General features: G+C 61.4%; 1 protein-coding gene across 2 annotated transcripts in view; it reads left to right on the top strand.

Annotated features, from left to right (window-relative positions):
• GRAMD4 (GRAM domain containing 4) overlaps nt 1-10,114 on the top strand; it is a 102,192-nt gene extending 92,078 nt beyond the window's left edge. For both annotated transcript variants that reach the window (XM_011934744.1, XM_011934745.1), the window contains exons 14-19: nt 3,072-3,226; nt 3,892-4,036; nt 4,862-4,955; nt 5,876-5,960; nt 6,975-7,043; nt 7,515-10,114. In XM_011934744.1, coding sequence (XP_011790134.1) covers nt 3,072-3,226; nt 3,892-4,036; nt 4,862-4,955; nt 5,876-5,960; nt 6,975-7,043; nt 7,515-7,619 — 653 coding nt within the window. In that variant the 3' untranslated portion in view covers nt 7,620-10,114. The remainder of the gene's footprint in view (nt 1-3,071; nt 3,227-3,891; nt 4,037-4,861; nt 4,956-5,875; nt 5,961-6,974; nt 7,044-7,514) is intronic.
• The last annotated feature ends 1,003 nt before the right edge of the window (nt 10,115-11,117 follow it).

The raw sequence follows: 11,117 nt of genomic DNA, 5'->3' as shown, positions 1-11,117 counted from the left end.
CCCCTTCCCTTCTCCTTCCCTCTCTTTTCCTCAATAACAGCGATCCGGTGTCTGACATGGCCGCACACTGGCATGTGGGAGCGAGGCCGCCAGGGTCCTGTTCTTGAGGGGGCAGGTGGGCCCAAGCAGGACAGTGTGTGTGGTTGTGGGAGCTGCAAAGCCAGGGGTGGAGAGAGCTCCGTGCTGGAGTCGGGAGTCAGACCCTGGCCCCTCAGCAGTCTGGGCTTGGCATGCCACTTAGAGGAGCAGTGGGGGACTGTGTCTGTGTAGACGAGGAGATGCCCCCGCCCCACCTCTGCCGCTTTTCTGAATGCCTTTGCCGTAACGCCAGCCTGACCCTAGTCCTGACCCAGCGTAACTGCTGGTGGGAGGACAGGCCTCTGGACGCAACAGGGCTGAGCTCTCCAGTGGCAGCTCACTGTGGCCATCAGGTGGCATCACCAGGAGTGGGCAGAGCCAGATTTGATCAGACCCTTCCCCTGACAATGCCCTGGAGCCCCTCTGGCTAGCACCCAGGACTCTAGGCTCATGAGTGGGTAGGTGACCGCCGTGACCTCCTATTCGACCCCTGGGCCTGGGTCCAGGTGCCGAGGCTCCAGAGCTGCAGTGCACTTGGAGCCCTGGGCAGCTCCAGGGCAGGCCGCCCTCCACGGGGAGTCTGGGGGTGTGCACCTGGGTCTTGGTGTCCTGGATTTGCCCTGCTGTCCTTTTTTTTTCTAGATGGAGTCTCACTCTGTCTCACCCGGCTGGAGTGCAGTGGCACGATCTCAGCTCACTATAACCTCCGTCCCCTGGGTTTAAGTGATTCTCCTGCCTCAGCCTTGGGAGTAGCTGGGATTACAGGGGCGCACCACCACACTCAGCTAATTTTTGTATTTTTAATGGTTTCACCATGTTGGCCAGGCTGGTCTGGAACCCCTGACCTTGTGATCCGCCCGCCTCAGTCTCCCAAAGTGCTGGGATTACAGGCATGAGCCACCCCACCCGGCCCCTGCTTTCCTTTTTTGTGACAGCCAGTGTGGTTTGGGTTCTTGCAACCACACTGAGATCACTACTGCCACTGGGCAGCGCTGACCCTGCCAGATGTGGGCCAAGGTGGCATTCCTGGCTCCTCAGTGCCCACGCGTCCTTTTGTAGTGCTGACAAGAGACCTCAGCTTAGAGGGGCGGAGACTGCCTGCCCCAAGCAAGGATGGCCCCAGCTGGGACTTGGGCTCTCTTGAGCTGAGCTGTCCCTCACGGGTTGGGCACCACGTGGAGGGAGACCGGGGAGCTCAGTCCAGTCAGCCAAGAGGGTGGTCCTGGCCCTGCCCCCGCTACACCTAGCATCTTTCAAGAATCAACAAGTTGTCCAGCCGCGGTGGCTCATACCTGTAGTCCCAGCACTTTGGGAGGCCGAGGCGGGTGAATCACTTGAGGTCAAGAATTCGAGACCAGCTCGGCCAACATGGTGAAACCCCGTCTCTACCAAAAATACAAAATTTTTAACCGGGTGTGGTGGTAGGCGCCCAGATACTTGAGAGACGGGCAGGAGAATCGCTTGAACCCGGGAGGTTGCAGTGAGCTGAGATCAAGTCACTGCACTCCAGCCTGGGCAACAGAGCAAAGACTCCGTCTCAAAAAAAAGAATCAACAAGTTGAGAATTGGGGTCAAAAAGTTTGACTTGATTGATGAATTTATGTGAAAATGTCCTACAAAGGCAAAAAATGAAACAAGGCACGGCTTTATCAATCCCTTTATAGCACAGCTAGTACATGGAACTCGGACCCTGGGGCCCCTGCAGGGAGAGCCTGCCACGTCTGGTCTGGTCTGGTAGGCTGGGCACTTTGGGCAGCGAGACAGCCCCCAGCACTGGGAGGGGCACCTGCAGAGACCGGAACTCCTGACAGCTTTCGCTGCCCAGAGCAGTGCCCAGAGGGGCCGGCCCCACCTCCCATCCCTGCGTCTGTTGCCGGGTGGGGTTCTGGGGTGCAGCCAGGCCCTGCTCTTCTGAGGTCATGCTTTGTAGGGGGACTGACCGTGGTTGTGTCAGGTGACAGTACCTGAGAGAAAACGGAGCTGGCGGAGGGGAGCCTGTGAGGGCGTGGCTGGGAGCTGTCTGAGCAGGTGGTTGTGGGAGGCCGTCTGAGCAGGGCTGGGCTGGGCCTGGGGGGGCACCCAGGTGAAGGAGGGCAGGTGGGAGGGGGCTTGGGGAGGGATTGCCATGGAGGCACCTCAGATTGGGTGCCTGGTGTAGGGAATTGGGGCAGAGGAGGCACAGTCCTGAAGTGTTTTAGGTGGGTTGAGAACTGCCCGGAGCCGGGCAGAGTTGGAGAGAGAAGTGAGGGGCATGGGATGGGGGGTCCTAGCAGAGCTGAGGGGTCTTAGTGGGAGCGGGTGGGGCGCTGGCAGTGGGGCCCTCGACTGGAGTGGAGACTGTGCAGCTGGAATGGGCTCGAGGGGAGCGAGGCTGGGGGCGTCCAGGGTGAGGACTGAACGAGCCGCTGGACTCTCACATCCAGACTCAGGGTGGAGGGTGCCAATCTAGGAGGTGCAAGGTGCTGGACCATCACCCTGAGTAGGTCTTAAGTGGGTCTTTAGTGGATCTGGCCTGTTCGGAGGGCAGAGCCACCAGTTTGCAGGTGGGAGGGACACGGCTCAGGGAGGGCCTTGAAGGGATGCTGGGAACATTCCCTGAACTGCTGGGCAGGTGATGGTGCCCTTCAGTGCCAAACGAAAGGTGGGGAGGAGCCCACTGGGGAGGGGCATAGTCGTTGCGTGATTCTGGGGCGGGAAGGTGTGTGCAGTGCAGGGGAAGGCTGGCCATAGGTCTGAACGTGCAGGGCGCGGCCCTTGCCTGTGGCTGAGGCTGCAGCTAGATGGGGCCCCAGGGGAGTGAGGCTGGGGGCATCCAGGGTGAGGACTGAGCGAGCAGCCGGACTCTCACATCCAGGCTCAGAGCAGAGGGTGCCAATCTGGGAGGCGCGAGGTGGTGGAACCATCACCCTGAGTAGACTGGCACAGCTGCAGGGCTCTAGATGGAGCGGGCTGTGAGGGCTCGATGTTGAACAGCCTGTGTCCCCTGCTCTCAGGACTCTATGCTGGTATCAAGTTCTTCCTCATCGATTTCATCTTTAAACGCTGCCCGAGGCTGCGGGCCAAGTACGACACGCCCTATATCATCTGGAAGAGCCTCCCCACCGACCCGCAGCTCAAGGAGCGCTCCAGTGCTGCCATCTCACGCAGGGTGAGCCCGGCCCCCAGCTGCGGGGTAGCAGGATGGGGGCCCACGAAGCCGGGCATCCCCAGGCCCACAGTGCTGTGTTCACCTCCGGCTCATTTACAGGCTGTTTATTCAATTTTATGGAGTCCTTAAAATGTGAGGGTTTTTTTTTCCCGTTACCACTGTGGTTTCTGAGGCCCATCCAGCCCCTCCCAAGCGCAAGGCAACACTTGGGGACTGGCCGTGAAGACTGAGAGCCAGCGGGCCTGGGAGTGGCCCCTCCGTGTGGGCGCCCGGCCCCTGCCCTCCCTGACAGGTGAGGCTCTGGCACTGAGACCAGGCAGCTTGAGAAGGGCCCCCTTGGAGCCACAGGCTGGCACTGGGCCATATTTCATTCAGTCACAGGCCCTCCAGATGTCCCGCACAGTGTCCCAGCCAGGACCTTGGGGAATGAGTGGGCCTCAGTGCTCTCCTCCCGGTGTTCCAGACGAGTCGGGAGGGTTGCTGGGCTCTCCCCGCCGAGGTGAGGTGGCCCTGCCTGGAAGGAGCCGCGCTGGGCCAGAGGGGCCTGGAGAATGTCTTCCCGAATTCGGATTCCAGCTTGGAGGGGGGTGTGCGTGTGGCCAGCGCCTCTGGGTGCTGCAGGCGTGGGCAGTGGGCCTGACCTCGACACTGTTTGCCATTGGCAGCTGCAGACGACCTCATCACGGAGCTCTGTGCCCAGCGCGCCGGCCGGCCTGGGTAAAGAGGAGGACGCCGGCCGCTTCCACAGCACCAAGAAGGGCAATTTCCACGAAATCTTCAACCTGACGGAAAACGAGCGGCCGCTGGCGGGTGTGTGTGCCGGGAGCCGGAGGCCAGGCCCAGCACAGTCACAGATGGAAGGCCCATGGGGGTGCTGTGGGTACAGGAGGGGGTTGCCCTATGACAGGCCAGAGAAGCCCTCGGGACGGCGTTCACATCCCACTGCCCCAGGACCCCAGGAGGCAGTACAGGAGCCGGGGGTCGTGAGGACTGTGGGCTCCAGAGGAGGAGGGCGTGTCCGTGGGGAGAGCCACCCGCGCTGTGGCACTCCCCTGAGAGCAGGCACGCAGGTGGCCCGCTGGGGGCAGACTCCAGGGTGAGGCGCCAGGGCCTGCGGGGCGCCGGCAGGGGTCTGCCCCTGGTTCCATCGTGTCTGGAGAAACAAGAGCCGCCAAGGGAGAGGTGACTCAGGAGCCGGGGAACATGTCACCCTTCCTGGGGACAGGTCAGCCTTCCCAAAGGGAATTCCTGTTAAACTAAACCGGGCAGCCCGAGGTGTGTGCTGAGTGGCTGCAGAGGCAGCTGCGGAGAACTGAGTTTCGTCCTCTGCTGAGCCCTGGCCCTGCCAGTCTTCGTGGAGGTGGCGTCCTGGCCACACTCTCACTTCTTTTGCTCCCTGCTCTGCCTGGCTGCTCTCACTTTAAAAACGCTGCCAGTGGCTGGTGAAGAGGAAACATGTGTTTTCCACCCTGCGGGGCCACCTCACTCTTGCCAGCGTGCCTTCCTCTCGCGGTGGGTGTGACGTGAGCGCAGTGGGTGGATGTCAGGATCTGAGAGTCAGGACTCCCGGGTCCCAGCGTCGGGTCAGAGGCTGGCTATTTCCAGTGGAAAGCGTGACGAGCCTTCTCCCATTAGTGTGCGAGAACGGCTGGCGCTGTTGCCTGATCAACAGGGACCGGAAGATGCCCACGGACTACATCAGGAACGGGGTGCTCTACGTCACGGAGAAGTGAGTGTGGCGGCGGGGCCCTGTGTGGCTGCAGGGGAGGGGGCACACGAGGGGTTGCCTGGGCCCTGGGATGGCGCGGCTGGCCCAGTGCAGGTTTTCCCAAGTGGTGGCCCTGGCCTCTCCCATGCTCCGCTCTTGCCGACTGTCTGGGCTCCCAGGGGAAAAGTGTTGCCTCCAAGCCAGACGCGGCCTGTGCCACACTGCTGTCCTCCCTCAGGCCGGCGGGGATGCTGTCTCCTCTGGGGACCAAGCAGTTCATGGGGACCAGGGGCAGAGTCTCCCAAGGAGGGGACCGAGGCCCCTAGCTAGTACCGAGGCCCTGGGTCCGTGTTGCTGTCTGCGACACAGTAGCCAGAAGAGCACTTTGACTCTTCTCTTGCTACACTCCAAACCCCGAAACCCCGGATGTGGGGGTGCGAGAGCTGGCCTGGGGATGGGGTCTACTCTTGGTCTTGCCTGGCCCTCGGCCACCCCGTCCCCCACACCTGTAGCAGTGGCCAAGGCCCCGCCTCCCCTCTGCTTCTTGCAGAGGAGGTGACCTGGACACTCCCAGCTAGGGCTCGCTTGCTGGGAATCCCAGGGGAATGAGAATCTCATTCCCAGCGTCCTGGGAACGGCAGTCTTAGGTTTCACACAGAGCAGTGGCCGTGAGTGTCTCACAGAGCGGTGGCCACGAGTGTGTCACACAGAGCGGTGGCCTTGAGTGTCTCACAGAGCGGTGGCCGTGAGTGTCTCACAGAGCGGTGGCCACGAGTGTCTCACACAGAGTGGTGGCCGTGTGTGTGTCACACGTGCTGTGTCTGGTGGGAAGGGAGCGTCTCTGTTCATCCCACTGGGGGCTGAGGGCAGCCGCGGGAGACCCCCACCTGGCACGCTGTGGCTCAAGAGCCAGGCGACGCCTCTGTCCATTTCCCTTCCAGTTACTTGTGCTTCGAAAGCTCCAAATCCGGGTCCTCAAAGAGGAACAAAGTCATCAAGCTGGTGGACATCACGGACATCCAGAAGGTTGGTGAATCCACCCACCCCCACCAACCCCGTGTTTTCTTCGTCACCTGACAGAGGCTGGCGAGGCTTTCCATGTAGACCTCTGCCAGCCTCTGTCAGCATCGGGACACCGTGGCCACGCTGGCCGGCCACGGTCCGTGTCCTTGACTTGAGTCCCCGTGTCCCTGTGGGTCAGCGCCTGCCCTGGGTCCACTTGCCTGGACCTGTGTCTCAAAGTGGAGGGGCTGGGTTGGAGCCCATGAGGTCAGGTGCCCACGCCCTGCTCTGGCTACTGTGTTCCCCCCCTTATCTGGGACCCTCCCCACAAGGAAAAGCACAGGGGCCCTGAGCTCGTGCCTCGGACGCAGGTTTTCAGGTGATAGCTCAGATGGTCGCACCCGCTCTGGGTGTTTTCTCAGCATTTGACCGTCACATGGAATGAGCAGGTGGGCGTGGCCACAGGTGCCTGTGGTCCCTTGTTCTCTGGGACAGGGGAGGTTCAGTGGGGCAGTGGCAGGCACACTTGGCCAGGGTGGTCAGGGCCCGCAGCTCCCTCCCAGCTCCGAGCGTCCTGGGCGTGTCTGCACCGGCACGGGGGCACTGTCGCCCCATGGCAGCTGTGGGTGGTCTCTCCCATCCGGCTCTGGAAAAAAGTGTGCAGTCAGGTGACCAGAAGGGGTGAGTTCAGGGCTGGGGTCCTCAACCTGCCTCTTGGGTTTGGCAGTGCTGACAGATGGCCCTCTGGTGCCAGGCCCTGAGAGCGAGTTCTGGGGCCCAGTGCCCACCGTCAGCCTCCTCGGGCCTGCTTGTCTCCGACCTTCCTCAGGCCAGCTGCCCGGCGGTCTGGGATGGGGTGGGACGGACCCTTTCCAGGTCTGGTGTCTCGGCCACAAAGTGAGGAGGTGCCCACAGGGCCTTACCCTCTGTTGCTCGGAAGTCCTGGGTGCCCGTGGGCCCTGCCGCCTGTATGCCCAGTGGAGGAGGATACCCTGGGCCTGCGGAGGCCTGTGGTGACAGCCGCGCTTGCCCTTTCAGTACAAGGTCCTGTCTGTCCTCCCGGGCTCAGGCATGGGGATCGCCGTGTCAACGCCATCCACTCAGAAAGTAAGTGCCGGGCGGGGGCCGCCCGGGGGCAGTGTGGGCCCAGGGGCCTGGCTCTGAGCAACCCTGGGAGCAGCGTGGGGCAGACAGCCAGAGGTTCGTTTGGGCAGCGGGATCAGAAAGCCACCCCTCCCTCGCAGCAGCCAGAGCCTGGGGCTGCGTCCAGGTTGGTTGGAAATCTTGCTGGGGCCATGGAGTCACGGGACAGACAGGGATGCTGGGCATGGGCGGCCCCCGCCTCAGAGACTCAGGAGGAGAGAGGCACGGGGCTGAGGCCTGGCTCTCCTGTCTCTTGGCTCTGTTCCCCTGAAGGCTGGAGCCTGGCTCCGGGTGAGTGGGGGGACGCCTGTCTTTTGCACCCAGACCCGTGTGACTGCGTGCTGGCCTGGGGCTGGTCTCGGACTTCGTCTTGGTCCTGGTCCTGGCGCCAGCCTGGCTGTGCCATGCTCACTGGTGGCATTTCTTCCCTGCCAGCCGCTCGTGTTTGGTGCCATGGTGCACAGGGATGAGGCCTTCGAGACCATTCTCAGCCAGTACATCAAGATCACCTCAGCGGCAGCGTCTGGCGGGGACAGCTAGTATTGACTTGCCTGGGACGTTGCTGGAATTTTTTTTTTTTTTTTTTTTTAACGATTTGATAGTGGAAGCAATTGGACATCCTCATGAGCTTTTGCAATAATTCTCCTGGACCTGCGGTTCTATTGTGTTGGCCTCTGCATTTTATCGACCACGAAGGGGCCGGGGCTCACAGGGCTGGGGGCGCGTCTCTCCCGCAGGGCACGTCAGACGCCTCTGAGGGCCACCTGCAGACTGGGGGAGGGGGCAGAGGCCCTCGGGGGCCCGTGGAGAGGACGCACAGGACCCCTGGCCCTGCCCTTCTCCGTGCCAGCCTGGACAGAGAAACCTCTCGCAACCTTGTGTCCCGCTCTCCAGAGGCCGGAAGCTCGTCCACCACCAAAGCCATAGCTGAAGAGTACGGGGCCCTTCCTCCTGGGGACAGAAAGAGGTCATCAAGGAGGGACATGGGGGCCTTTCACCAACCACCGAGAAGCAGGTCTGGCAGTCCTCCTTCCTCTTACACGAGGCCCTCTTGAGGCATTTGTCCTTGGCACGGGGCTGGAGCCGGGAGCCTGTCCCTGTCCCCGCCTGTGCTCCACGGGAGCAGCGAGGGTGAGAAGGGCCCATCCGCACTTGCCCTCAGTGTCTTTGGTGGCGCCTTCCTTGCCGGCCTCCGGGGCGCTCAGCACCGCGTCTGTAAGGGCCCGCCTGCCGCTCTCAGCCTGACACGCCAGCCAGGAGGTCCGTCGTCGGTGGCCAGTAAGGGCACGGGATGGTGCAGGTAAAAGCACATCTTTCTCACACCTTGCTCTTTGGAAGGCCCAGGAGAACATCTGTAAAGGCCGTTGGAGGTGCTCTGAGCACCGTGGCGTGTCTGGCACGTGGTCTCCAGGCTGCAGTTGCCTGGGTTGGTTGGGGAAGGGAGTGGGCAGGAGTGTTCCAGGTCCATGGTGGCCCAGGCTGCAGCCGCCTGTGGGCCACGCCAGAGGTTCTCTGGCAGCCGCTGTGCTTCAGGGAACAACCGTGAGCCGAGCCGAGCCGAGAGGCTCGGGCCTGCACTGCCTGCAGCCGACATGTGACAGTGTTCCCTCCCCCGTGTGCCCAGCAAGTGCCAGTCCGGGCACAGACCCAGCCCCTGCCCCGCCCCAGGGAAGTCTGGGCTTCCCGGGAACAAGGTGGCATTTGTGGAGGGAGCACCCGCAGGCCTGGTTTGCTGGGGCCGCCTGCACTGGGCGAAGGGAGGGAAAGGCGGCCTGGGCCTCCTGGCAGGTGGCGGCCACCCTGCGGCCTGCGCGTTGCTGGGGCAGATCCTCAGCTCCCTCAGCTTGTCCTGAGTCCTTTGGGTGTCGTTGAGATTGTTGTTTTTTGAAGACACAGAAGATTCTATTTTTTACAGAGAGCAAGCTGTTTTTCTTATTTTTGTATCATTTTTCAGATGTAATTTTTACCTTTGCTCCGATCCTCATTTGCTGGTGTGGGTGAGGGATCCGGCGGCACGGGCTGGTTTCACCCCCTTCACGAGGGGCTGCAGGGTCACATGCTGGTGCCGGGGGTGCTTTTGGGGGAGCCACGCCGATCACCAGATTAAGCACATGTCCTATCCCGGGCGGTGGAGCGGAGCCCTCTTGGCTGTGGGCCGCGTGGACGTCGGCGGCAGGATGACCGCACGGCGGCCTTTCTCGAATGGGGCAGAACCTGCTGTGAGCCGGGGGTCTGGCCCTGTAGGGGACCAGCTGTCTTGGTGCACCGGGGGCGGGGGACATGCCCCAGTGAACCCCCACCTCGGCGCCTGGGGCAACACAGGGTGGGTACCGACCCACCCCAGGGACGGCTGCAGAGGCCGTGCCCACAGACCATGGTCACCCCTCTCTCCCCAGGGCCCGGCCGTCCCCAAGGGTGGGTCTGGGGCCTCGGGGCCAGTGAGCGCCTCTTCTCAGGTGCTGGGATCCGGTCCCCAAACACAGCGGGAGGGGTCCCTGGGGGCAGATGAGGCTTCTTTACCAGAGTCGGGTGGTTTAGTTCGAGTCCCTTTTGTGGAGAAAGGGAGATGAAAACTGACCACAGGCCAGGTGTGGCCGCAGCCCCCCAGGGAGGGCCGCGTGCGGGGAGCGGGGGGATAGGGAGGGCCACCAGTTGGCTCCGCTGCCAGCACAGGTCCTTCCTGGAAGTCCTCGGGAGTGGAACGCAGACTGGCACAGGCTCTGGGCTCCCCGTGGAGAGAAGCTGTAGTTTTTACCAAATTGTGTACATCTGGGCAGATGTTTAATTTCTATGACTAATCCCTGAACTAGATGAATGTTAAATTTTTTATGTCTGAAGCCTGAGTCTATTTTGGATCTGTAAATAATCATTGCCAGTGTGACTTTTGTTCAACAAAAGGATTGTACTGTATTAAGAACTGATGAAAAAAAATTATCCTGTAACATTTTTTTAAGAAAACTTTGTTTGTTTAAAGAAAAAGTCTTGTATAAATTATAATTTTTATTTAAATAAACCTAAAATGCTTTGTGCTAAGGCTCAGGGCTGTCTGCCTCCTTGGCAGGGCCACACGCATTGCAGGCGGCCTGAACCACCTGGGCCACCAACCCCAGGCCCTCAGGGCCCGCTGCTCCCTGGGGCCCCACGGCTGCTGGCGGCAGGGCATTCGGGTACTGATGCAGCCTGAGTGACGGCTGTCGGGTGAGGTGGGGCTGAGAAGCAGTCCTGTTGGATGTGGGCATTGGAGGCTGGGAGCAGGAGGCGGGGCCTGAGTTCCAGAAGATAGGAGGCCAGGTGGCGAGGGACACGGCCTGCAGGGAGGGTACCCAGGGCTGGCACAGGACGAAGTGGGGGAGGGGGAGGCAGGCAGCGCCTTGGGGTCAGGGTGCATGTGGGCTTCGGCCCGTCTCCACTGTGATGTCCTGGCTGCCTGGGGCTCCTGGACAGAGGGGTTTCCAGCAACACTTGGGGCTTGGTGCATCCAGATGCTGATACCAGACACAGAAGGGTACAAGGACCTGTCTGGCTTTTGAAACCCCTGGAGTTGGGCATAGGCCTGTGCCAGGTGCACCTGGTGCTGCCTAGCCTCCTGCACCTCAAGCCCACAGGAGCCCCCTAGGAGGCAGAGACCTCCCCAGGTTACACAGCGAGGGAGCTGGAGCCAGGAGGAAACCAGGTCTAGTGGGCCACACCACCCTAAGGGGCACAGCTTCAGAAAGTAGGACATATGCATACTCCATTGACATAGCCAGCCAGCCATTGATCCATCCATTCATCCGCTGATCCATCCATCTGTCCGTCCATCCGTCCGTCTGTCCATTCATCCATCCATCCACCCACCCATTCATCCATGTATCCACCCACCCACCTATTCATCCATCCATCCGTCCATCCATCCATCTATCCATCCATCCACCCGCCCACCCATTCATCCATCCATCCATTCATCCATCCACCTACCCACCCATCAATCCATCCACCCATCCATCCATCCACTCATCCACCCACCCATCCATCTGTCCATCCACCCATCCACCCACG

Source organism: Colobus angolensis, unplaced genomic scaffold, assembly GCF_000951035.1.
Source record: "Colobus angolensis palliatus isolate OR3802 unplaced genomic scaffold, Cang.pa_1.0 Scaffold138, whole genome shotgun sequence".
In the NCBI taxonomy this organism is placed as follows: domain Eukaryota; kingdom Metazoa; phylum Chordata; class Mammalia; order Primates; family Cercopithecidae; genus Colobus; species Colobus angolensis.
The sequence above is the reverse complement of the archived record's forward strand: the minus strand, read 5'-3'. Positions and strand labels throughout refer to the sequence as shown.